Below are 26,368 nucleotides of genomic sequence, written 5' to 3' on the forward strand. Positions count from 1 at the left end.
CACTATTACATTTCGTCCTATTACTATTACTCCAGTTTACAAGGTCATCCTTTGTCTAAAAAATCTGTTACCTTCTCAAAGAAGGAGATCAGGTTGGTTTGGCACGATCTACCTTTTGTAAAACCATGTTGTATGTTGTCCCAATTACCATGGACCTCAATGTCCTTAACTACTTTCTCCTTCAAAATTTTTTCTAAGACCTTGCATACTACAGATGTCAAACTAACAGGCCTGTAGTTACCTGGATCACTTTTTTTTCCTTTCTTAAAAATAGGAACTGTGTTAGCAATTCTCCAATCATACAGTACAACCCCAGAGTTCACAGATTCATTAAAAATTCTAGCTAATGGGCTTGCAATTTCACATGCCAGTTCCTTTAATATTCTTGGATAAAGATTATCTGGGTCCCCCAATTTAGTCCCATTAAGCTGCTCGAGTTTGGTTTCTACCTCGGATGTGGTAATATCTACCTCCATATCCTCATTCCCATTTGTCATCCTACCATTATTCCTAAGCTCCTCATTAGCCTCATTAAAGACTGAGGCAAAATATTTGTTTAGATATTGGGCCATGCCTAGATTATCCTTAACCTCCACTCCATCCTCAGTGTTTAGCGGTCCCACTTCTTTCTTTCTTTGTTTTCTTCTTATTTATATGGCTATAGAACCTTTTACTATTGGTTTTAATTCCCTTTGCAAGGTCCAACTCTACATGGCTTTTGGCCTTTCTCACTTTATCCCTACATGTTCTGACCTCAATAAGGTAGCTTTCTTTGCTGATCCCTCCCATCTTCCACTCCTTGTAGGCTTTCTGCTTTTTTCTTAATCACCTCTCTGAGATGTTTGCTCATCCAGATTGGTCTACAACTCCTACCTATGCTGCTCCTCACTGCTTATCATGCTGACTAATATTGTCTCACTGTTTTCCATGTACTGACCCATCTTTATCCAGGGCCGGATTAACTCTCCTGTGGGCCGGGGCTATTTGATTTTGTGGGGCCCCTGTATACAAGTCTTTTTCCTAATTTAAAACAAAATGATCACAATTATGACATCAAGGTTATTAACGCTAGACTAAACTTGCCTTTTAATTAACATAAAGCCATTCTGTGGTTCATTTCAGTCTTAAAACATGTAGAATATAGTTAAGTTAATTCAAAATAGCCTACTTCTTATCTTAGAACAGCTGTTATATTAGTTTCTTTCTGGAAGGGAGTTTGGGTGCAGGAGGGAGCTCCAGGCTGGGACAGAGTGTTGGGGTGCAGGAGAGGGTGAGGGGTGTGGGCTCTGGGAGGGAGTTTGGTGCAGGAGGGGATTCTGACCTGGGGCAGGGGGTTGGAGTGCAGGATGGGGTGCAGGGTCTCGGAGGGAGTTTTGGTGCAGGAGAGGATTCTGACCTGGGGCAGGGGGTTGGGGTGCAGGAAGGGGCAGGTGGCTCCCAGCCGGCAGTGCAGCAGGGCTCAGGCAGGCTGCCCGCCTGTATGCCATGGGCCCATGCCGCTTCCGGAAGCGGCCGGCTGCTGGCACGTCTCTGTGTGCCCCTGGGGGGAGGGGGACAGTGTGTCTCCGTGAGCTGCCCCTGCAGCTCCCATTGGCCAGTTCCTTGGTCTTGCCAATACACTTCTGTTTCAGCACTGATATGTCCCTGCCCAAACACCACCTGCAACAAAGTAAATATACTTCCACTTGTTTAAACCAAAGTAGTTAGGCTTAATGCATAAGTGGAGAGAAGGGCGCTGTAGTTATGTGTTCACTATCTATGTCCTAAAAACAACATTATTACATTTGTTAACTCTGCTCATAGGCCCCGGGGGAGGACTGCATTGTATAGCATTTAGGACCAGATAGTGCCTGCCCTTTATATGGCTGCCTAAATGAGGAGGAGAATACAAGGGCTGCTTCTCAGCTGCTTTCCCCACCACACTGGGGACAAGGACCATTGTTGTCATTGCAATTTCCCCAGTTCAGATACAGATCCCTGCTAGCACCCCAGCGGATGCTAGCCATGCCAGAGGTGTTGGGCTCCCTGGTCCTATTCCTCACAGCTCCTCTACACTCAACAGCAGGGCGGGCCAGCCACAGTGTACACTGCTAAAGAAAATTAAGCCTACATGAGCCAGTTTTCCAGCAACCAGAGAGCTGCTGCTTTTCAGTTTAAGCCTTCTAGTTCTGGGGTTTACATGGGTCATTAGTAACATACCTAAGAATTTAAGAAACTGTACTCCTGACTATAGGCCCAGTCCTAAATCCTCACCCCATGGGAGTTTTGTCTGAGTGTAACCTGAGTAAGAGCCTCAGGATTTAGCTCTCTGTTTCAGATACGGGTAGGGAGGAGAATGCTTGGGTTGGCATTTGGTCAAGAACCTACAGTATAAAACTGTGCAAGGATGGCCACATTTGACAGTATGTGGAACCATGCCATGTCAGACTAATTTGAGTATTTATTGTTACAAAGGGCCGGAGAAAGATGATGCCACAGGTTTGCAGATGAACATTTCAATCTGTGTTAGACCCATCAGGAGTGGTAACTTCTTAGCCACTTCCTTGTCTGCAGTAGGAAATCTCATCTTAAAGATATTTGGGTGGTAGGGTACACTGGACCTGTCTTCCATTATCAAATGCTATGGCTGCAGAAGCTGCCTGGGCCTGGCTATATTCTGTAGCTGCATTAGTCCTTGCTGCCAGCCACAGAGTGGATCATTCTCTCCAAATTCAAAATGGCCATTGCACCAGTTGTGCACTAGTCATAATGATAGTTCCATCCGCAAGTGTTTCCTGGGAGGTGCAACGCACCACAAAGAGTCAAGAAAGAGGGAAGTGGAGGAGGGGCCATCCCTCCTGGAGCTTCTCCAGCGCTGGTGCAGCAGTGTGCTGCTCAGAATTGGACTGTCAATATCAGGAAAAATTAAGCCTTTAACGTGTAACTTACAGAAGAACTGTTCTACGATAATAATGGCTTCACTGTGAGAGGGTTTCCACTATACATAGGTTTAAATTAATTTGATTACACAACAGAAACCCAGAAGAGCCTAAAGCCCAGAAGAGCATGTGTGTTACTGTCAGTTTATGGTCCAGCCCTTCTGGCTCTTTCCATAGCGTTTGAAGTCTCTTCAGCTTGGGAAGAGTCAGACCATTATACAAAAGTTATAGCTCTTGAATAAGCACTTCTACGATCAGAGGTTAGTTAAGTTTAATGGAGAAAAAAAGAAGCTTTTCTTTGAACTTTTGGGGCTCTGTCTGTTTTTGTCTTTAATGGGGAAAAAGAAATGATCATTGTACACACACACACACTCACACACACACACAATGTCGCAATATTAACATTGCTCAGTTAAACTCTTAAAAAGCCAGGAAATGTAAAAGATGATCATAACACTGTAATTCTCATTCAAGCCCTTGTCATTTTATGATTTGATTTACTGCAGCCTCCCCCTTTACTCCAGCCTCCCCCATGACTCCTGCAACCCTGTTTCTCTCAAATCCATTCCAAATGCTTCTCGGATTATTTTCCTAGCTAGTCAGTCTGTCCTGTTCAACACCCCCACCCTTGAGTCTCTCCACTGGATCACCATTCTCCTGATCATCAAACACAAGCTTCTTATCTTCACAACTTAGCCCCACTCTACCTAGCTGATAAAGAGTAACTTATCATGATGTAAATGGCTACTTTCACTTTGCCAAAGTTCCTCCTCAAAGGCCCACCAATCAATTTCTTACTGAAACTCATCCCCGCTTTCCCCTTTTTGCCCTTAATCATGGGAAGAATTCTCTGATATAAACAATAAAGCTACTACCTTATCTTACTTCAAATCCCTCCTTATCTTGCCTTGGATGCCTAAAAAGCCCCTCGTACTGATCATGGCTAAAAAAAAAGCTTTGTCCCTCTTCCCCTGCCTTACTTTTTCTACTTTTTGCTAACTTGCCCATTCCCACCACTCCCTACTCTGCCTCTACCCCAATTTAATAAAAATGAACAGAAAACCAAACATGGAGCTAGCAAAGCGGTACCATATTTGTTGGCTTGAAAGTTACATGCCGATCCTATACCTTCATCTGTTTTATGTCTTTTAGACAGCACGCTTGTCTAAAAGACAGGGGTTCTCTCTTACCTATGTAATGGCCCGAAACCAACCGGGGCCTTTTGGCACTACCATAATATAAATGTTTACCATTACTAATAAAGCCATGCATATGTACGAGGGAGCAGAGTTAAAGCTTCATGTGCAAACATAACTTTGATATTTACTAACTTTTTGAATGTTATAAACCCTATATAAATAATTACATTACAAACTACTTGAGGGCATATATTAGCTTATCATGTAACAATAACACACCTAGGTGGTTGACAACATTCTCCATTTGGCCTAGTGCCTAGCAAGACACCAAGGTGTGCGATTAACAGAGTAGTTACACATGCTCTGACATGTCATGTTGCTCAAATAAAATGTAATGTTCTCTGTGGAGCCTTACTTTTTCTACCACTGATGCTAATGTTCTTGTCACTGGTCAGAGTTCTCAAAGAAGTGGGGTGGTATGTGTGGGAGAAGAAGAAAGAAGATGTTTGTTTTAATAAGGTTAAAACCCAGGGACAAGCACATAATAGGATTGGCTAAATAGTCCCCCAGGAAAAAAACTGGATCTCTTTCTTATAATATTTCTCTTACATCTGGAGGATAGGAGTTTCCTTTCTCCACCAAGTGAATGAAATATGGTCATGAAAATTTCTATGAAATTCCTGAGCATGTTGTATGTAATACCCATCCCTGACTACTTCACATTCTGTTGATGGAGTTGACATTACTTCCCTTAACAAAAGCAATCCTCACTTCCCTTTCTTCTTTGTATCAAATTTTGAATACTTTGGCTAACATTGGTTCTTATAAAATTGAAGTACTTATATCACCAGCTATAGCAAGGCAAGTACAGACATTATACAAGTTATGCCCTCTCAGGGCTGCCAGTATGTCTCATGCCTGACCTGCCATCACCCTTCTAGTTTATCTTTGGCAGTCTCTGTGCAGAAGCCCAGTCATGCCAAGCTTTGTGCGGGGGAAGGATCCATGGGGATGAGAGAGCCTGTTTCCCTCATGGTATCAGCAGCTTGGATGTTTATAAAATTATTACCTACTGGAATTGCACTACAAAAATACACCGGCAAAGGGCCAGATCCAAGGTCTGTTGAAACCATTGGAAAGCTGTGGGCCACTGTGGCACCGAACACTTGAAACTTAGAACAGGGAAACTTCTGTGCTCTCAATTCTGCCCTGTGGGCCCAGGCCACAAGGAAGAAGAAGCTGCCTGATTCAAATGTAGAGGGGACAAGAGCTGGACGCGTGTGCGAGTGGAGGGAGTAGATTAGAACAAGGGTCCTGATGAATGAAATTGGGACTGGAACTAAGTGAGAGATTGTAACTACTGGGGCAGGGAGACTGGCAACCTGGGGCAGAGAGGGAGACTGAGATAGGATGAGGAACTAGATGGGGGAAGTGAGAATAGGACTGGTTGGGTTAGGAGACTGGGACTGCAAGCCAGTGCGGGGGAAACTGGAACTGGCCAGGTAAGGAGACTGGAACAGGGAGCTTGAAATGGAGTCTGGGATGAGGCGTACAGAGAGGGAGACTGAGATTGGGAGCCGGGATGGGGGAAAAGATTAGGACTCAGATGGGGAACCCCAAAGGGGGAGACTGACTGGCTAGGAGAGGAGACTGTGAAGGGGATGAGGAGCCAGGCTGTGGGGAGGGAATAGACAAGACTAGACCAAGGACATGTTGGAGGGAACAAGGGTAGAAGGTTCAGGTTTTGCGGGGAGAACATTGTCCAAAGGTTCTGTGCCGACCAGAGAACACTCCACTCCAGAGCCTGGAATGGAACCCGAGATTCCTGGGTCTCTCCACTCCGCTGCTGTCAGCAAATATCTGTGAAACTCAGTGGCAATGAGTGAGTCTCATCCCCCTCTAGTGCTGGTCCACACAGAGGATGAAAACCTACTTCTGCTGTCAGTTGCTCCGTTAGCTCAAGTGGCCGAGGTTTTTGTGCATATAAAAGTTCTAACCCCGCTGATGACCCAAAGGAGTGTATCTGCGATGCCACATGATGGAATTTTCAGTTGGCCCTTTTCAAACAATAAAAAATGTACACCCAAAAATACATTAAACGAATGTTAGGGTTGTAAAGTGAAGCACACAAAAGTTAGGAAGTGAAAGAGTTAAGGTTCCCTGAACAACCTTCATTTGGCTCCCTTTGTGCATATACTTTGTGAGAACATCTTTAATTACACGATTACTGTAATGGGGGGGGGGGGCACTCACCTCTTAGGTGTCTCCTGCTGCTGTGTGTGGTATTGCAGTCCTTTTCCCTGTAGATCAGTGGTTCCCAAACTTGTTCCGCTGCTTGTGCAGGGAAAGCCCCTGGCGGGCCGGGCCGGTTTGTTTACCTGCTGCGTCCGCAGGTTCGGCCGATCGCAGCTCCCAGTGGCTGCGGTTCGCTGCTCCAGGCCAATGGGAGCTGCTGGAAGCGGTGGTGCTGGAAGACCCCTGCCTCATGCTGTGCATAGGACGGACCTGCTTTGGGGCTGAGGCAGGGTTGTGTAGTGAAGGAGGCTGTTGTCTGTAGGACCCTTGCCTCATTTGTTGTATAATCTGAAAGATGTATAGTGAATGAGGCAGGAGACTGCAGGAAAAGAAAGGATGACTTTATGGTTAAGGCAGTTGAATTTCGCATTGGGAGAATTTGATTCTATCCCTGCCTCTGCCACAGAGTCCCTGTGTGATGCTGGACAAGTCACTTAAACCAAACTTTTCACAGGTGCTCTCACCAGTTGTGTGTTCCTCGTTTTCTGGGTACCAACTCACGACCCTGGGGTCTGATTTGAAGAAGGGCCAAATACTCTCAGCTGCAACTGAAATCAATGGGAGCTGAGCTTTTAACTTATACAGTACTAATAATGCTATGTACTCTGAAAAATCAGGGCTTAGTATCTCAAATTGGGCACTGAAAATTAGTGAACACTTTTTGACACTTTAGGATACCGGAATGGCCCTTTTTCAGGGGTTCACTGGCCATTTTCAACTCAGCAGCAGAGAAACTCTTGGCCATCTCATCTACAAGGACAATTGCTGCAGGTGGTCAGTGTTAGTACAAACACCCTCACAATGTGAACATAATGTTGTGGGATCTGATGCGGTGACCTGGCATCCCTGAAGAGCTCTATAATGGAATGGAAAGTTGTGTTTGAGTCAATAGCAGATACATGGCATGGTTTCCTATCCCCATGGGAGTTCCACAATTTTGAAATTGCGAGTTTTTGCTCCAATGTGGAGGAAATTTTGAACTTAAAAAAAAAATCCTACAGCATGGGGATTCTGGGTTCCAATCACCTGTAGCCTCTATCCTTGTTCCCTGTTGAGCAAATAATAAAACAGCAGTTTAGGCCTATTCCAGTTTCCATTGGTATTGTGCATCATCTGTCTGAAAAGGGATGAAAAGAGGATGGTTTGCTCTCTGCAGCGTGGCCCCTGCTGCACTCCCACATTTCTGTGTGGCAATCTGCAATGGCAGCATGTCTCCTGCAAGAAGAACTGAGCTACTCGAGGGGAAATGAAGTGGAATATTGGCGCACTATGGAGGTAGGAGCCATCCACATGGACAGCTCTGACCTCCCCAAATCTCGGGGGTGCTTCTACATAGATCCTGGAGATGCACAGGGTGTTAAGGTCTCGCCTCTTCTCACTGTGGTTCCCCCATATCCCAGCCCCTGAAGGAATGATTTACCACAGATTCCAAGAGGGGAACTTCACAGTGTTTTCTTGCCCCTGTTGCTCCTTTCCCTGGCTTTCTCCATAGTGGCGATCTGTTTTTGTGTTTGACTGTGCAGGATGTATCAATCATATTTGTGATGATATTACTGCTCTGAGGTCTGAAAGAGGGAGGTTTGTTTCCCATCCTTTGTTCTCTGCAACAGAGCATGCACTGTGATGCAGTGTGTGCTGCAAAGTGGCTTATGGTAAATTTCCTAAAACATAAAAACGTTAATGGATATGACAGACATAAATTTTAAAAATTAAGACAGTGGTAAAAAAATTGATGGGGGAGGGAATCATGTCCATCATCCAGGCCATTTTGTTCCTCTGGGAAGATAATAAAAAGGAACTCTCTGCATTCCTTGAAATCCTCCAAGGAAGGCTGAACTGCACCCCCATCTAATGAGAAGAGCTGTAAACATTGTTCAAATCAGCCTCTGCTCAATAAAAGCAACAATGTTTCCTCAGGAGCAGCAGCCCCTGAGTTTGCTTCATTTAATATTTCCCACATGTTCCTTTAGTTTACATAGTCGGGACAACATGAGAATCTGTAATGGTCTCATCTTCACAAAAGACACTTATTCCAGATCTCCTTTTTGTAAAACTCACCGCCTCACAAGCAAAGGGATTTAGCTGTTGCAAATATCATCTTATCTACCCTAATGAAATGATTCATAGACTTTCTTTATTCTGACATAAATGCCATGTCAGCATTCAAAAGAACAAAGCATTTACTCCTTGTCTTGGACAATCCATCAGGCATATTTTAGGATATACTGAGACCCATATAAAAATATTTTACCAGTAATTTTATGGCCTGAAGAAGAGTAAAAATATATATAATCTGCTACTAAGCAACACCTATGGGATGGCATCTTCCCCTTGATCTTTTTCTTTTCTTCAAATCTGAGCATGTCCTATTGTACGAGATTAGCAAACCATGAATGGGGGAATGTGTCTCATGACAGTATGCAAAATGTTTGCAAAAAATATGATTAGCAAATATTTTTATTCTCTTGTTGGGATCCCGTTTGTAAGCAGCAGGAGGCTGCTTATTGTATCTCAGAGCAAAGTGGAGCTGATAACCAAAATAAAGCCAGTTAATACTGAATGAGTGAGCTTTATAGCCAGAAATCAGGCAATGGCTGGGTTTTTGCTGCTGTTATTTCAGAATAATCTAAATGAAATTCCCCTTTTAGTTGCTATTTGATTTATATCAAGGGACCAGCTGAATTATATCACAGGAATTTGCTCTACACCTTCACTCTTCCTGCTGCAAGCATTTATTTTGGTGTATCGCAGGTGATGCAAGTTACCCTATATTCATACCATATAAATCTCTAGGAGAGCCATAGCACAGTTTGATGATGATGGCTCTGTGGATTATGTAATTTTCAGGAGATCTAAATGCTTAGAATGTATTACGTTGCTCTCCCCACTGTCATTGCATGTTTTGCTTTGATGGAAGCTTGAATGAAATGAAAGGCTTGTTATTGATTTCTGTGCCGATGTTAATAATTTCCATGTAACTCTGCTGTGGCATGGCAGTTACTGATGTACAGAATTTGACATCTTAATTATTCTTTGATGGGAAGGGGGTGCAGTAAACTGATAAAACAGCCTTTTATCTCTGGATCTGTGGGTCCAAAGCTGACTTAGGTCGAAGTGAAATGAGTGAGGTTGTCTGTGTCTAATCCTTACAGACATCTGTTTACATCTCAAAGCCATCAAATAGTCTTGAGTGTGTCAGGAAGCAGAAGTACCGAGAGAGAGTGTTCTTTTGGTATCTCTGACCCAGCTGAAACCAAAAAGTAGTGGAGATCTCATAAGAGGCATAATTTATGAGCTTTCTACGCTTATTTCTAGAACAAAGATATTCAGGTAGTCATCCGAACTGTTGGCTGCTTACCCAATCCAGAAGAGCCCTACAAAGCTTTTAATGTCCAGCTATGAGCTCAACCCTCACCGTTTGGATCTGCTTGCAGAATTCCCTAACCTTTGGGGGTGTTTAACGGGTGTAGCACCGGTCATTAACAGAGATTGAACCCAGGACCTTCAGCACCAAGGATCTGATCCAAAGCCCACTGAAGTCAATGGAAAGACTTGGAAAGTACAAGCTTCTACCACTAGAGCTAAAGAAACCACTTTTTTTGTAGTGAGTAAATAGCTAGCTGTTATAGTCTCCGCTTTCAGCCATTTGAACCAGTGTATCACATTCAGATCTAGGGTTTTCATTTGGGCCCCTCTCTAGATTTAATTTAGTATTTTTTTCCTCCCCTGACATTTTTAGAAAACTGCCTCTTTTAAGATTTTTACTACTTCTGTGTGCGTTGTTGAGATGCATCAGGTCAGACTGCACTGCTCCATCCGTGCTGTAGGCTGTTTCTCCAGCCATCGTGTAAATTAATGATAAGTAACTTGTGCCAATCCCGCACCAAGAAAAGACACTTACTGAATATGGAAATTTACAAACAAACCTTTATGAATAGAATTTATGAAAAAAAGCTCTTAAGCTTTATATATATAATTTAACATCTAGCTAGCTTGCTTCCTCACAGATGAGGAGAGGGTTTGGCAGGAATCCGTCTATCCCTTGCATAACTCAAAGGATATCCTTTTATAGGCAGGGTAGAAAAGAATTTCCTTGGAGTCACCTACGCTTCTTTCCCTGCTTGTTTATCATCACATGTCAGGGCCATGTTTATTCCAAAAGGAAAGATACAGTAAGTCCTTTTATGGTCTTGATGAAGCCACCTGGATTGGTCTGAAGGCAGGAGTTGAGAGTTGTGGAGGCAAACTGGAATTCATTTAAAAACCTGGGTCAGGAGTCACTGAGCGTCCTAAGGAGATGGCCTGTTTGCTCTTAGTGTCAGTACAGCCTCTCGGGGCATAATCGCTGATGAGCTTGGGTGTGTTTTAAGGTCTCATGTGAGCCTCTTCTTAATAAAGCTGGCTGTGGAGTCCCAGGAAGGAGACTCCATACTTTCTTTTTTCAAAAAGTATTGTAAGTGTCTGGCCCTTTTACTTGTGAGGATAGCCAGGAAACATGTCAACTGATGCGCACTGAAAGCTAAGTTTGAAAGGCACAGAGCTAGTTCTGCATTGTGTAGGTTTGGTTTGTATCTCAAAGAATCATCTCACCAACCCTCCCCGAAATCCTTAGGTAGCCTTGTGCATGATGGTGTGATGGTGTTACATTTGGGTGGTTACATGCGTAAGGGAAGCAGCAAAGAATTCTTTCTCAGCCCTCCAAAAAATGCTGAGATGGGCTCTGCTTGGCATCAGTTTTTGAGCCCCTTGTGTGTGCCCACTATACTGTGACCATAACAGTTTGTTTTCCCCAACAGTGCCTCTATAGCATGAATGAGGGACACACGGCAAGATCCCTACAAGCCATCCCCCCACACCCTGCCAGCTGCTCCAGCCATGCACAAGGAAGAGAGGGAAGGGAGACTGCTGCCCTGCATTCTACCCCAGGCACCAGCCATGGGAGACTCACTGGCCCCAGCTTAGGAAACTGGCTCCCACACACCAGCTGGGGGAGACTCCTAGCAATTGGGAAAGACCTGCCCGCTTCAAAACCCAAAGGGGATCCATTTCCCAACTGATCACCCAGCCCACTTCCATAGGGGATCTGCTTCCCACAGCCGTAGGCAGCAGGGTGACTTGCCTTGCACCAGCAGAGTCTGAAGGACCATCTGTCTGCCAACATGGCTGCTGCTGTGAGGTGCAGATAGGGCAGTCACACAGAGGAACCTCAGTGAGCTCCTAGGGAGGGGCAAGCCTAGTAGGTTGAGTGGTGCTGGGCTGAAGAGTGGGTATATGGAAGGATGAAAGGTTTGAGGAGGAGGAGATGTAATTGTTGTCATTAAGCATGTGGGGACTATTTTATTCAAGGAATGTCACATTAATTGTTGACTGAGGTAGAACGTATTTGAGGCAATGCCTTTTTTACGGGTAACCCATCACTTCCCACAATATTAAACCGGTAACACTAAGGGGGTTATGTTTGTAACATTGTCTTGTTAAAGTAGTTGTCATGTATGCCATTTCCTGTACTCATTATAATCACAGGCCTGGGGGATAAAATGTCAGGATTTCAAAACCTGGCCTATTCAGAAAGAGGGAGTGAATGACAAGAACAGAAGATGGCACAACCTGATTCCAGCCTCTGTCAAGGCAAAGATCTAATATAAATGAACAATGATTCAAACTCTTGCAGCCTAATCTTTCTCTGATTTTCACCCGTTTTACCCTACTGTAATTCCTGGAGTTACTTTTAAATCAGATTGGATGTTGTTCTAAAAGAGATGCTCTAGAAATTATTTTGGGGAAGTTCTGTGGCTTGTGTTATACAGGAGGTCAGACTAGGTGATCACAATGATCTTTTCTGGCTTTGGAATCTGTTACTCTTGTGGGTGAGAGAAGAACTGGAGCCTCCATCTGTCTGTCATCCTTTGACAGTTTGTTTTTATACTGTATACTACAGTGCTTCCTGAGAACTAGTCTTGAACAAGTATAATGGGCATAGGTCCTTCATTCTCCCCTCTGTCTTAGCTGTGGAAATAGTGCTGGGGGAATCGGACAGCAAAGAAGATAGGGGAGGAGGAATCAAAAAAAGAAAAAAAGTTCTAATTTTAGCCTACGGGTTTTTCAGTTTGCTGAGCTGCGGACGAAAAACAGCACCAACCCGGAGAACAATACTAACTGGTGTTCCATTAAAAAGAGAAAAAAAAATCTTGCTGAGATCTGAAGTCAAATCACAACAGTAAAAAGTGAAACACAGCTCACTAATGTAGCCTTAATTCATTTTATTTTGCAGAGATAGCAAGCTCACAATGTTGCTCCGGGAGTCCCTGGGGAACATGAACTGCCGCACCACTATGATAGCTCACATTTCGGCAGCAGCAGGGAATTATGCTGAAACACTGTCCACCATTCAGGTTGCATCCCGAGTCCTGAGGATGAAGAAAAAGAAAACTAAGGTAAGGAGATGTGTAACTCCTTGTCTCCTTGTAGTGGAAAACAAGGACCTTACAGAGCCCTTAGTGAGATGGAGAGGCCTGAAACATAACCAAGTCAGTACTCATAATTCCTTAGTGTATGGGTTGCATGTATTTTATGCTTGCTGTGTGGTTTAGAGTTTATAGCAGAGAGTAAGGGAGAGAAAGCTTCAACCTAAGATGCAGAGGAGAGTTCAAGCACATTTATTATAATAGCTTTCTAAGCCTAACTCCAAGTCTGTCATTTAGTAGTGCAAATATAGCTGGTAATGTGCTTTTCTCAATTAAAGTTACAAGTGTAAATAAAACAATAATGAATGTTACTTTTTTAGAATTAAAGGAAATTAAGATTAATGAAGAAAAGGTTCCCTATTTTTCCCATAAGACAGCAAGAGCAATGTAATACAAGGCAAAATCTCCACCTCTGCTTAGACCACACATAGTCCTGTTATTTCAGCATACGTTTGGTAGATTTTTCCAAGCAGTGGACTAATAGGGAGTGAGGTATATCCATTTTCATGCTTCCAGAATCCTAGCTTCTTTTATAACCTGGACTGTTAACTTGTTATAGCAGGTGAGTTTTGTGATCATGATTTAAAATGATTACATGGATTAATGCTAAATCTGAGCTAAGACCAACAAATGGACTCCATCTATACCATGTCACAACAAGCTAGCCACAGAAGGAGATGCACACCACACCCAAGTGTGTATTGTGATCAAAATTTGATTTTCCTTGTATTTTGTGCATTATTTGAACCACGAGGTTGAACTCCTTTTACAGCAAAGTCTTATCGGTTAAGTGCTTTGAAAGCGATCTAGTTCCTTTGGTCAAGACTGGATCCACTGAAGGGTCTTAATGCATTCATTCAGTGCAGTCATTGGAAGGCAGCATGATCTAGTGGTTAGAGTTGGGTCTATTTCAATTTGTTTATGATAATAATGTGGACAAGACCCTTAATCTTTGTGTGCATCGGTTTCCAAAATGGCACTAATAAGACATACCCAACTTTGTTAAGTACTTTGAGATAATTAAATGAAGGGTACAATATAACTATAAGTTGTTCTTGTTATTGTTGGATTTAACTCCCTTCCCCCCAAAGTTCAAAACAATTCTTTACCACGTTGGTGTTTTATATGTCATGCATTTATGCAACACTATGCATTGTTCCAGTCATTTTAGGATTCAGCTGCATCGATAGTTGGGATTCCGCTGTATGTGTGCTTTATGGAAGCTGTTTGTGGTTCTGACATTTCATTTGCTCTCCAATCACAGTACACATCAAGTTCTTCTGGTGGTGAAAGCTCTTGTGAAGAAGGAAGAATGCGGAGGCCAACCCAGTTGAGACCCTTCCATTCTAGAAATGTAGTTGACCCAGACTTCCCTATTCTGCACCTATCAAGTGATCCTGATTATTCTTCCAGCAGCGAACAGTCCTGTGACACAGTGATTTATGTTGGCCCCAATGGCACAGCCCTCTCTGATAAGGAACTGACAGATAATGAAGGCCCCCCTGATTTTGTCCCTATAGTTCCTTCTCTGCAGAAGACCAAAACTGAGGGCAAACTGGAGGAAGTGAGTGAGACAGACTCCAGCAAGTCTGAGAGAGACTGCCTGAAGTGCAACACCTTTGCTGAGCTACAAGAGAGGCTGGACTGTATAGATGGCAGTGAGGAGAGCAACAAATTTCCATTTGAAGAGCTGCCTGTTCAGTTTAGCACAGATCAGATGTCTAAGTGTCCTCTGCCAAGCCAAGTGGCTGGTCTCAGTCATTTATCAGCATCGGATAAGGAAGATGCCACCGCTGACTGTCAACAACCTGAGAAGGAAGTCAGGGAAAATGTAAGTGCAACAACCAACAAAATTCAGAGAAATCATTCCCCTGTTCCTCCTGGAGCTCTCACTAACATTTCAACTCCTCCTTCTCCTAGGAGTGTAACTGGCAGCTCTAGTAATCAGCTTAGCTCTTCCCAGTTAGCCCATAGCACAAGCCTGCAGAGCAGCAGAGAAAGCCTCAACACCTGTGGCTTTGTAGAAGGCAAACCTAGGCCAATGGGTTCACCACGGCTTGGCATTGCAAGTCTTTCCAAGACATCAGAGTACAAGCCACCAACTTCTCCTTCCCAGAGATGCAAGGTTTACACCCAGAAAGGGGTGTTGCCCAGCCCTGCACCATCACCCCTGAGCAAGGACTCTGGAATGGTGTCTAGCGAATCTTTGCTGCAGCCAGAGATCCGGACCCCTCCAGTGGGAATGAGTCCTCAGATCTTGAAAAAGTCAGTACCCTCCAGCAGTGGGGATTTTGGAGAGACCATTCTTGATGAAGAGCAGGAACAAAATATTTCACCAGAATCAAAGAAAGAGATTCTGAGCACCACCATGGTCACTGTGCAGCAACCCTTAGAGCTGAATGGAGAGGATGAGCTGGTGTTCACCCTGGTTGAAGAACTAACCATTAGTGGAGTCCTTGAGAACGGACGCCCGACCAGCATCATCAGCTTTAACAGTGACTGTTCTGTGCAGGCTCTGGCCTCTGGGTCTAGGCCAGTTAGTATTATCAGTAGCATTAGTGAAGACCTCGAGTGTTACTCCAATGCAGCTCCTGTTTCTGAGGTCAGCATAACACAGTTCATGCCGCTTCCAAAATTAGGACTGGATGACAAAGCCCGGGATGCCAGCAGCAGACGCTCATCCATTAGCTCGTGGCTGAGTGAAATGAGCACAGGGAGTGATGGTGAACAATCATGCCACAGTTTCATAGCTCAGGCGTGCTACGGGCATGGTGAGGCTATGGCAGAGCCCCCTATTTCTGAGTTTGCAGGTGCCATACAGAATACTAGCATGATTTGTGTAAATGACAAGCAAAATCCAGTGACTGACAATTTGCTCATACTATCAGAAATGGGGGAGGAAACTTTCAGTAAAGTCCCACCCCTCAAGGGTTGCAAAATATCAGCCCTGGGGAAAACTACTGTCACAATCTCGAACACAGCAAGCCTAAGCGGTTGTGAAGGCTACATCCCAATGAAGACCAACATTACTGTTTATCCATGTATTGCTGTTAGTCCTTTTAAGCCACAAGAGACTGATGAGGCCACATCTGCAGTAACTTCAGCTGCTAAAGTTGCTCAGCCCCATGAGGAGAAAGAGTCTAGTGTTAGGAAGGATATCAAATTTGAAGACCCTTGGCTAAAGAGGGAAGATGATGTGAAAAAAGACAGCTCTGGGGCCAGCGATGGGCCAAGACTAGAAACTGCAGTTGGTCCAGCCAAGCCTCAGCAGAACAAGAAACAGAACTCAGCTGACAGATTCAGTAGCAGCAGCGGGGAGACCTCTAGCTCCCCAGGTTCCGATCCTCTGAAGAGGATTGTGGATGGGTGTGAGATGGCACTTCCAAGTTCTGCAACCCAGAGCCCTGTTCATTCCCTGGATGCTCTGAAGAATGGCAGTCTCCCTAGGGCCCTCCAGAAGGTCAGCAAGCAGGAGGAAATTGATGCTATCCTCTATCACTGTGCTGCTGAGAACAATGGAATGAGTTCTCCTTCTCTCTCCCAGTCTTGTAAGGCCACCCTAGAAAGAAGAGTCGCTTCTCCCAAGCACGGCGTTCTCACTCGCTCCAAAGGAACTCCTCCGCTGCCTCCTGTGAGAAAATCAAGCCTGGATCAGAAGAACAGGGCCAGCCCTCAGCATAGTGCTTGTAGCAGCAGCACTAGCAGCCCACCCAACCAACCGGTGTCTTTTCCGGCCAGCTTTCCTGATGAGCTGAATGGGAAGCAGAAGGGCTCCAGCATTGACACCAGCAGCAATAGCAGCAGCAAGTTATTTAGTGCCAAACTTGAACAGCTGGCCAGCAGGACCAATTCCCTGGGCAGGTCCACTGTGAGCCACTATGAGTGTTTGTCGTTGGAAAGGGCAGAAAGCCTATCTTCAGTAAGCTCCAAAATCAGCCCTGGAAAAGATACCACCATGCCAAGGGCTGGGAGGAGCCTCAGCCGCAGTGCGGTGTCCTCACCAACAAACTCCGGCATATCCCAGTCTGCAGGTGCCTCGCCAAAGGCCAGCCAATCTAAGATATCTGCAGTTAGCAAACTCCTTTTGGCAAGTCCCAAGGCCCGAAGCTTGTCTGCTTCCACCACCAAAACATTAAGCTTTTCTACCAAGTCTCTGCCTCAGTCTGTGGGGCAGAGTTCAAGTTTGCCTCCCAATGGGAAGAACATGTCCTGGTCAACTCAGTCCCTTAGCAGAAACAGAGGCTCTGGTCTTGCTTCAAAATTGCCCCTCAGAGCTGTCAATGGACGGATTTCCGAACTGCTCCAAGGGAGCACAAGTGCCAGAGGTTTACAAATGCGTGGAAACTCAGACACAGATGAGCGAGGTGGCCTTCATGGAGAGGAGAAACCAGCTGTTCATATGCTGCCTTCACCCTACAGCAAAATCACCCCTCCGCGGAAGCCTCACCGCTGTAGCAGTGGTCATGGAAGTGACAACAGCAGCGTCCTGAGTGGGGAGTTGCCGCCAGCCATGGGGAAAACAGCCCTATTCTACCACAGTGGGGGAAGCAGTGGTTATGAGAGTATGATGAGAGACAGCGAAGCAACAGGGAGCGCTTCTTCAGCGCAAGACTCTATGAGTGAGAACAGCAGCTCTGTCAGCGGGAGGTGCCGAAGTCTCAAAAATCAAAAGAAACGCTCAAACACAGGTATGTTTGCAGATGTGTCCAAATATACCATTGACCACCAGGCTAGCTAGTTCTTGGGCAGCAAGGCTTGCGCAGAGGGATGTCTAGGTCAATGGCAGAACACATGTTGTATTTAATGTGGTTGTTTGGAACTAGAAACAGGGTAATTCTAATGACAGGCCCTTGAGCTGTGAACATCTTAGGTTTATTCACTTACCAAGCCCTGCTCAGTTCCACATTTCCTTTATGAAGGCATTTCCATTGCAACAGTTTTAGTATAAATTATTTGTTTCAAGCTTCTCTTATTGCATCCTTTTCCTGAAAGCAGGGCAACTTTTATAATGGGAACTATTTTCAAATATTTAGTGATGGGGTTTTTTTTAGCTTAAACTCACAAAAAGATTCCCATGCAAGGTTCTTACATGTAATATATATTACAATATAGCCCCAGCAGAATCGAAACAATCATGCAGACAAGAACTCAGCCAGAAAAAGCTCCTTTCCAACACTTCACCCTTCTGGGAAACAAACCCTCCACCCTCTCTATAAACCCTATCAAATAGCTGTCAAATAGATAAACTCCAGTCATAAAGTGGAGGCTTTTATTATGGTGAATAGCAGGGAGAGGAAGGCTGATGTATGTCATGAGGGCAAGAACTGAGGTTGGTTGTGACTACAAGGTTTCAGAGGTTGGTGGGTGTTGCACCAGTGTCACTGTGTAAGTTGCAGTACAAATGCTAGAGCCCAGCAAAGGGGAGAAAGAGACTATAGGACTCGCACAAGGGAAAGGGCACAATAAATTATATATTGCTGGGAGGCAGTCCGGGTGATATGGGATATTTTGCTGGGGACATTTTATTTTTTGGCTTCCATTTTTGAGGTTTGGCTTTCTACTCACCTTAGTAATGAAAGGTCTGAAGGTACCAGCAACCTCTCACTTTGACAGATGTAAAGAGTCTGTGTGGATGGTACTGGGAGCTAGGTGGCAGACGGGTGACTCTGTGAGGGGTAGATCTTTCCTTAGCTTTTCATTTCATTTCCCCTTTCATCAATATGATCTCAGTGGCTGGGTGAATAGGGATTGCAACTTCCCAGTAGCTGTCCTAGGAGATGTGGGTGAGGAGAGCCTTCTGTTTGGATGATGACTGTGGAAGAGTGTCAGGGCACTACTACCCCCATTTTATTTGGTAGCAGTTTTGTTTCTTGATAGCTAGGGATGGAGGGTGAGAGCTATGTTGTCTTTGGAGTGCACCTTCACAGTTAGTCGTTGCTTGGGTCCTCAACTGCAGCAGCTCTTCCTCTTAGATGATTGCTATAAGGTGGCTGAAAATGATGCCATTGACTGTGAACATGGAGATCTGAGGGAAGGATCATTTGTGGGGCTCAGGATGGCTAGTTGCTCTGCTACCAGGTATAGAAGACAAAGTGGGAGGAAGGCTTTTTTTGCTGATAGAGGCAGGTGTGCAGCCCTTGATATCAATTCTATAGATTTTATCTGGAACCTCTTCTGAGGAGCATAAAGCATTGTTTGACAGGGTCCAAATGCTTAGGTCATATGCAAGGTTAGTGGCTAATAAAATCAACAGCAGGGCTTGTAGGGAACATTCCTGAGCAAGGCCAACAACTTCTGCAGAAGTTGTGTGGTCTTCCTACGTCTGCAGACAGAGTGCGCGCAGAGCTGCTCAGAGCTATCCAGTGCTGAAGCAGAGTGAAAACTGACCTGATTCTTATCTTTTTTTCACCAGACATGGAGTTTGTCGGGGCTTTTTGGCTGCCATCCAAATTACTGATCTTGAACTTGAATTTCTTGCATGGGTTAGGTCCTTTCTGCCCAGACACCATTGTCACAGGTTTGCTCAGATGAGTCACTATCACTAGTGGCCCCAAGATTTGAATATCTGGGGCACATCGTTTTCAGTGCAGGGCCATCATCTCTGGAAGCTGCCTACCCTGTTAATCCAACAGAGCCTGAGCATGCTGACACCTTCAGGGCACTTTGTAAAGCTCATTTGCTTACTCAGGCTTTTGATTGGTGGCTGTGTGGAGAGAGTACGTGTGCTATTTTTAACAGCTTAATTTTGAGGCTGACTCTTTATATAGTTGGTTCACCAATTCTCATATTATTTTGAATGAGCTGGACATGGGTCCAGTAATTTTTACACATTTTAGAAATAAAATTAAAAAGTTAATTCAATGTCTACACATTTCTCATCATGGAACATTTACTTGACAACTAACAAAGCTGTAACTCTCTTACAACCCATGTCCTCTTTGCATTTGGCCCTGCAGCAGTGAAGCCATAATTCTGTGTTTGGTGGTAGCACAATCTTTCACATGTCGACAGATTTATGATGTCATAAAAATAGGATTATGACTTCAGTGCAGTATCAAGATGAAGGGAAAAACTGGGATGTAAAGGCGAACAACGTTATGATGAACATACATATATTTTTATAATAGGACAAGAACCAGACTGGTTTGGCACATTTCTTTTTACATAAATATCCTCTTCCTGTAGGTTTGTACTAGTCTGAAACATCTCTGTTAAGGAATATTTTTATGAAAAAAAACCATACAAAGCTGTGCAGCTCTTGAAGCATGGATATTATTTTAACGCTTGGTGTCACGAGCATTGGACCCTGTTTGATTTGCTGTCAAAGATCCACTGTGCTATAATGGATACAGCAGTGTAGATATGCTCATTTCAGGTCAGATGACCTTGTCCACTTTATTTATGATTATTATTAACAGAAAGGCTAGTTGTCAGACATAATCAACATGAATCTACAGAAAGCCCCTTTAAGAGAAGTCGTAAAGAGCCTTTAAGGGAATCACCAGTAGTCTTGTCAGATTTCACAATTACTTTTGAAGTTCTGACACGCTGAAGAGACAGAATTTTTTTTGTGATTAAGATCTTGGGTTTTTTAATGTTCTTAAGTGCATTTTTACTTGTAGGTACTTATGAATTGGTTGTTATAGCCTAGGTATCAGAAATATAATGGCAGCTTTTGAAAGATAAAGCCAATTCATAATCTATAGGTTTAGCCTTGGTTTAAATTTCAGAATCTAGGTAAGTGTGTGTTTCATAGGCAGCCTAACGTGGTATATGCAGTATAAACACACACACACAAACCATCTTCCATTATATTCTCCCACCCACTCTTCAAACTGAAATATTACAAGATTACATCATCAAGCAATGAGCCTTCTTCCCTGAAGTTAATAGATCAGTTTAATAAGTTGCCCAATTTTCCCAGCATTTAACACTGCTACTATAATATTAGTGGGTCAGTATATTATTGCTCTGAAATGATTGCTTACGGTAGAGGGGATTTTAATTATAATTACAGGTAGCACTAATCTGGGGCTGTACATTTTCAAAGCACTGTACAAATGTTATTTAATCCTCCTGTGATGTAAGTATTATTATAATCCCCATTTTGCAGATGGGGAAAATAAGGCTGAGAGGTTAATTAACTGGCCCAAGGCCACAGAGTCATTTCCACCCTAATGCTGACTAGATAGACCCACGATTAGACCTCAGGCAGGTTGGCTCCAGGCCTTGAGCTCAGCTGACTGGACCACACATCTCTAATCAATGCCACTGCCCTTTTAGAACAACAGAGCGGAAGGTTTGATTTGTAATTGTCTATTTGTGACAGACTGTCCTGCCTCTGCACCTCCTGGCATCTGTGCAGCTGCTTATTCTCTGGTTCCTTCCCTCCCCCATTAACCACTCCCCACTAAGAGTAAATAGGTGCCTCAGTCACTTACTTCCAACTGGGAGGATGGGATTATGCAGCAGTGAAGGCGGGTGACACCTGAAAGTAGGGAGGCAAAACTGACACACACACACACACCCACACACATGCTGAAAGGCAGTTTAGGCATATGAAAAACTATATTATCTGACACCAGACTTTGCTCATTAGGGAACCCTCCCCATGGACAGCGCCTAGCACGATGGGATCCCAGTCCATAACTAGGCTCCTGGGCACTCCGGTAATACAAATAAATAATAATAATAATACGCTGGTCAGCAGCTCTTGATCCCCACACACAGAATAGGCCACAAAATAGCTACTTCCAGCCCAGAGAACCAAAGTGCTACGGTTGCTTCTGAACACATGTCCATGGTGCAGTGCTCCTTCTTTTTAGCAGTGTAGCCATGTGTTAGAAATAAATGCAAACTATAAGGTAACAGTGACCTTTTTTTTTTTAAATGAGGGTGGAATTTGAAAAGCATGCAGCAATGGCCTTAACTCTGCTCCCTTGAAGTCACTGGTAAAGGCTAAGTGCTTTTGTGGCTCCTTTATGTTACCAGGAAAAATACTCCAAGCAAATTCCCTTTTGCAAAGTCATGACAGTATTTCAGGAATGCCGGCTTTAAGGGGTAGGCAGGGTGGGGCAGCGGACTGGGCACCAGATTGGGAGTTGTAAAACCTATATTCTATTTTCTGTTCTGCCAATGACTCACTGTGTCACTCTGAGCAACTCATTTAATGTCTCTATTCCTCAGTTTCCCATCATAAAACAGGATGATTTTTGTCCAACTTTGTACAAACCATTGGAATTCTAGAATGAAAAAATATTACATACATGTTAACCACTATTATTCTAAAGAGTTTAGCATCTGAAAACCAGTGGACCAAATTCAGTCTGTGTGTAAGCAGGCACAGCTCTCACTGAAGTCACTCTCAAAGCTGAATTTGGCCCACTGGGTGTAGAGAGCCAGCTTTTCAGGCATATGAAAAACTTTACTTCTAACTCCAGGTGCATGGCTCCTGGCAGCAATGAGGTAAGGCTAGAACAGGATCCAGACCTGTAATTAGATTTACACTGTTTTGCAAAGCTTCACTTGGACTCCCATACAATATACATGAATGCCTTTGTTTTTTTCCCCCTGAGTATATTATTTATTGGTTCCTGGTACCTGCCTCCTATGATGTTTCCAGACTGGCAGAGTCTGTAACGTGCCCTCTCATGGGGCCAATAGCACAGAGGAGCGTTTGGTACAATTTGTAACAGGATGAGGGTTTTCTATGGAAGCCACAGAGCTCTTCCTTCGGCATCCCCCTTCCCCTTTCTGGAATTGGTTTGGGTGCATAAAAGAGTCTCATGTCCGCGTTTTATATGGCTAGATCAAAGGCCTTTGGCATGTCTGTGACTAATTACAGCTTGCAGTGGTAGTTCAGGGCTGGATGGTTTTCTCTCCTGAAGAGTATGTGTGTGTTTAGATTTCTGGTTCTCTCTAGTCCAATTTTTTTTTAAATAGAAGATAACTGAAAAGCAAATCGAATCTGAGTTTGCAAAAGCATGTGTATCAGAGCTGGTTTCAGCAGGGTGACATATTTGGATCTTTAGGATCTTGGCTTCAGGGTCAAAGGGGGACTTAGAGCAGTGAGTCAGAGGCAAGCAGTGACCGCTGCTGGCTCCCTGCCTGCCTGATGGCATGGGGTGGGCTGTCTCATTGTGGGAAAGATCAGGATTCAGGCGTGAGAGGAAGACGAGTCCATCTGGGGAGGAGGGAGATTCTCTCCAGGTGGCTTGGTAGGGAAGAAGCTGCTGTATATAGGGCCTTCAAGTTTGGTCCGTCTGGGCCTATTTTGCCTTACTCATTATTGTATGTCTGTGGTCATTAAAAAACAAGAAGCTAAAGAATCCCTATTAAAAGTACAAGTCAGTCTTCTGAATGAGGCTTATCTAGAATGGGGGTGGACCTAAGCTGCAAAATTCAGACTTTCCTAATGTTTAAAGGGATTTGGGTCTATTATAATACAAGGCCTCAGTAACAACATTTGGATTCACAGCTGAACTGTCCCAGTATTTAAAGGAGTTTGGATGCAGGGATCTGCTTTAGGTGTCTGTCTCCTACAGAGTTTGACAAATCCAGGATATGATTTTTTTAAATTTTGTTTTTTATCAGGAACCTTTCTGGACTGTAGATAATTAACGCTTCTTGCTGAAACATTTTATGGGTTGGGCAGTAAAAGTTTCACGGCTGCTGGCAGCTCTTCCTTGGTGCTAAATTTCACCCCCAAGAGTAGAGGAAAGTACTACATGATTCTAAACATCGTCATTAAAATGACAGACTGTTTAGACGTGACAATAATTATATATAATTGTAGTCTCTTTACATCACGTCCTACCATTATAACTCTAGGTTTCTCTGGAGTCAGAGATGTTTTTAAGAATGGGGGTTCAGAGGTTCTGTAAACTCCAGATCCGAACACTCCTCAACTCTTAAGAACTTTCAGATCTATTTCTGTTAATGAAAATACTAGAAAATACCAGGCACGGATTGAATCTGTGGGCAGCAAATAACTTGAATCCAGCTCAAACCTGCTACTGATATCAGGCGGCACTGAAACAGGATCTTAGCAATAATGATGAAACACAGAGACAGAGCTTTTCTTGTTGCATCCAAGTGAAAAGGAATTCAGTTCACATTTAGCCTGCATAAGCTCAGAACTGCAAAATATCCCTGGCACCATAAAGCCAAAGGGCATTTCCAACCCTTGCATCTTAATTTGTCCACATCCACAACTGAGGACGATAAGGACAAAGACGATAATTCACATGCTGCGTTATCCCCCGCCATGACTGGTGCCATTAAGAATTATAAAGGGAGATGAATCTTTGTGAGTTGGTGACCCCCCACTCCCCCCTGAACGTGTGACTGTTGACTGGATTGCAGAGAGGGGTGAGTGGGGCCCAGTCACAATTATTTTCTGTTGTTGTTGTTGTTCATTAAAACAACAGCATTGATTTTCCCAGGTCAAAGCCAGGTCATTTCATGCCGCAGATCTGTGTGGAAAGGGATCACAGTAATCATTTTTTACACGCTTGACTACCATGTGCCGGTGCTGAGCTTTCAGCTGCACGAACATAGGAATGATTTAATAGAGGAAATGGCAGCAGGCTATTGTGAACTCTGCAGGCTCCATGTAACATGCATGATTGAGTCAGACACCATTAGGCGGGTGTAAATAAAACCTGCTCTCTGTGTTGGCACAGAATTAGCTCAGTGGAATGCCTCTGCCACTGTCCTGTCTGGAGCTGATGCGGTCATAGCAGTGTCCCCTGTCCTTGGCTTGACTGGCAAAGTGACTGGTGAATCTATTTGCTTAGGACAATAAACTGCTCTGTGTCATCTCCATATAAATAGTGTCATGAAACTGACAAATACATTCGGCATCAAAGGCCAGCCATAAGATAAAAATTTAGGAAAATCTTTATATTATGGGCACTTTTTTGCTAGCAATGTGTGGGTGCTGAGCACTGTACCGGTGAGATCTACATCTTCCCTGGGACTTCTCCCAAACTACATGTCAACCAGCCAGGCTAAATGAAGTGCTGTATCCTGATTTGGTTTCAGCAGTGCTCATTCACTGGCTCTGAACACTATGCCCCAGGCATGCTTCCAAAGGAAGCAGTAGTTTGGGGTGTGTGGTCAGGAAAGGTTGAGTAGTGGGAAATTGACAAAAACAGGTCAAAGGAAAAGGGAGGAGGCAATTTGGTCATGGGCAACTGACTGCAAGGGCACACCCCACAGGAAGTAGGAGTGAGAGGAGAAATCAGTCTTGCTTTCTCAAATAATAAAAGCAGAAGCCCAGTTGCTAGAAAGTGGGGAACAGCAGGGGGAACTCTGCATACTGTCTTCACAAACAAACAAAAGGCCTGAAGCGACACAAAAAACCAGTGCTATTTCTAATGGGAGGAAAGTGTTCTCTGAAAACAGTGCAGTAGAACAAATTGTGTGTTTTGGGGTTTACTGTTCTACAGTACTTAGTGTGGTGATGTTTAATCTCTTTCGGGTCAGTTGTATGGTTTGTTGGCCAGGAGAGCGCTGAACCGTTAGATCTGTACACAAAGGCAGTTGTACTTCTAACAGCAGCTCGTGTAGTAATGAATGGCTCCTGCTCTGTATCTTCTCTTCTTCCCCCTTTGAACTTGCAATGTAAAGTTGTGGAGTCATGGGGCATTTAGTTATGATTTTTTCTATTGATTGGACCTTGAAATTTTAGGGGGCAGCTACTGTTTTGTGCAGAGTTCAGATGAAGGCTGCTACAGAGGAGACACACATTCAGCTCCTTATGGAGACTTTATTTTTGTTCTTTTTTGTTTTACGTTTATCTATTTTATTTTTAAAAAATCAGACTGGAATTTGCCCATAGAAAGCAATCTAACTGGGAATACACTGAGACATCCAACACCTAAGCAAATCCCATTATCTTTTAGGATTTCGGGTACGTGTTTAGCAAAGAACATTTGACTAGTTCCACTGACTTCAGTTCGACTCTTCATATTCTTCAAATTATGATCAAATACCTAGTTGATTGAGAGTCCTTTGTCTGTAGTATCTTAAAGATGAAATCTTCTCAACACTTGTCTTCACTACAGAGTTAATTTGACTTATAACTTGAGCGTTGCGCCCAATTCAAGTCCCAGCCAAATGCCTTAACTCCAGTGTGGTGGGGCTTTTAAATTGGCTGGTCCTTTAGGGGGAATAGGCAACTCATCAGCTGCCAACCCAGTCATTCTGTGCAGCTCAAATTGTTATTTCACAGTGTGGCTGCTCTCACTCAACTTAGACTAACTCGAAAGGAGTTAATGTGGGTGTAGCTCATTTAAATTAACTCTACAGTGAAGACATAGCTTTAGGCCTTGTTGTCACGCTACAAAAAGTATATTTTTTACGTTGCAGTAACTAACACACACGTGCTATCCTGAGGTAAACTAGCTGAGGTCAGCACTATCCCCCACCTGCAGTTGACTTTGTTTAGTTTGTCTTGTGGTAAAAATAAAGGGCCTGGTCTTCACTGCGTTTTTCTACTATGGGCTAGTTCACACACGTTCGTACCCTGAGGTAAAAAAGGTACTTG

General features: G+C 43.9%; 1 protein-coding gene across 6 annotated transcripts in view; it reads left to right on the forward strand.

The window, feature by feature from the left end:
- KIF26B (kinesin family member 26B) overlaps window positions 1-26,368 on the forward strand; it is a 404,391-nt gene that overhangs the window by 361,838 nt on the left and 16,185 nt on the right. For all 6 annotated transcript variants that reach the window (XM_037895351.2, XM_043543371.1, XM_043543373.1 and 3 more), the window contains 2 exons: window positions 12,624-12,786; window positions 14,081-17,504. In XM_037895351.2, the coding sequence (XP_037751279.1) occupies window positions 12,624-12,786; window positions 14,081-17,504 (3,587 nt within the window). The remainder of the gene's footprint in view (window positions 1-12,623; window positions 12,787-14,080; window positions 17,505-26,368) is intronic.

This window comes from Chelonia mydas, chromosome 3, assembly GCF_015237465.2.
Source record: "Chelonia mydas isolate rCheMyd1 chromosome 3, rCheMyd1.pri.v2, whole genome shotgun sequence".
In the NCBI taxonomy this organism is placed as follows: domain Eukaryota; kingdom Metazoa; phylum Chordata; order Testudines; family Cheloniidae; genus Chelonia; species Chelonia mydas.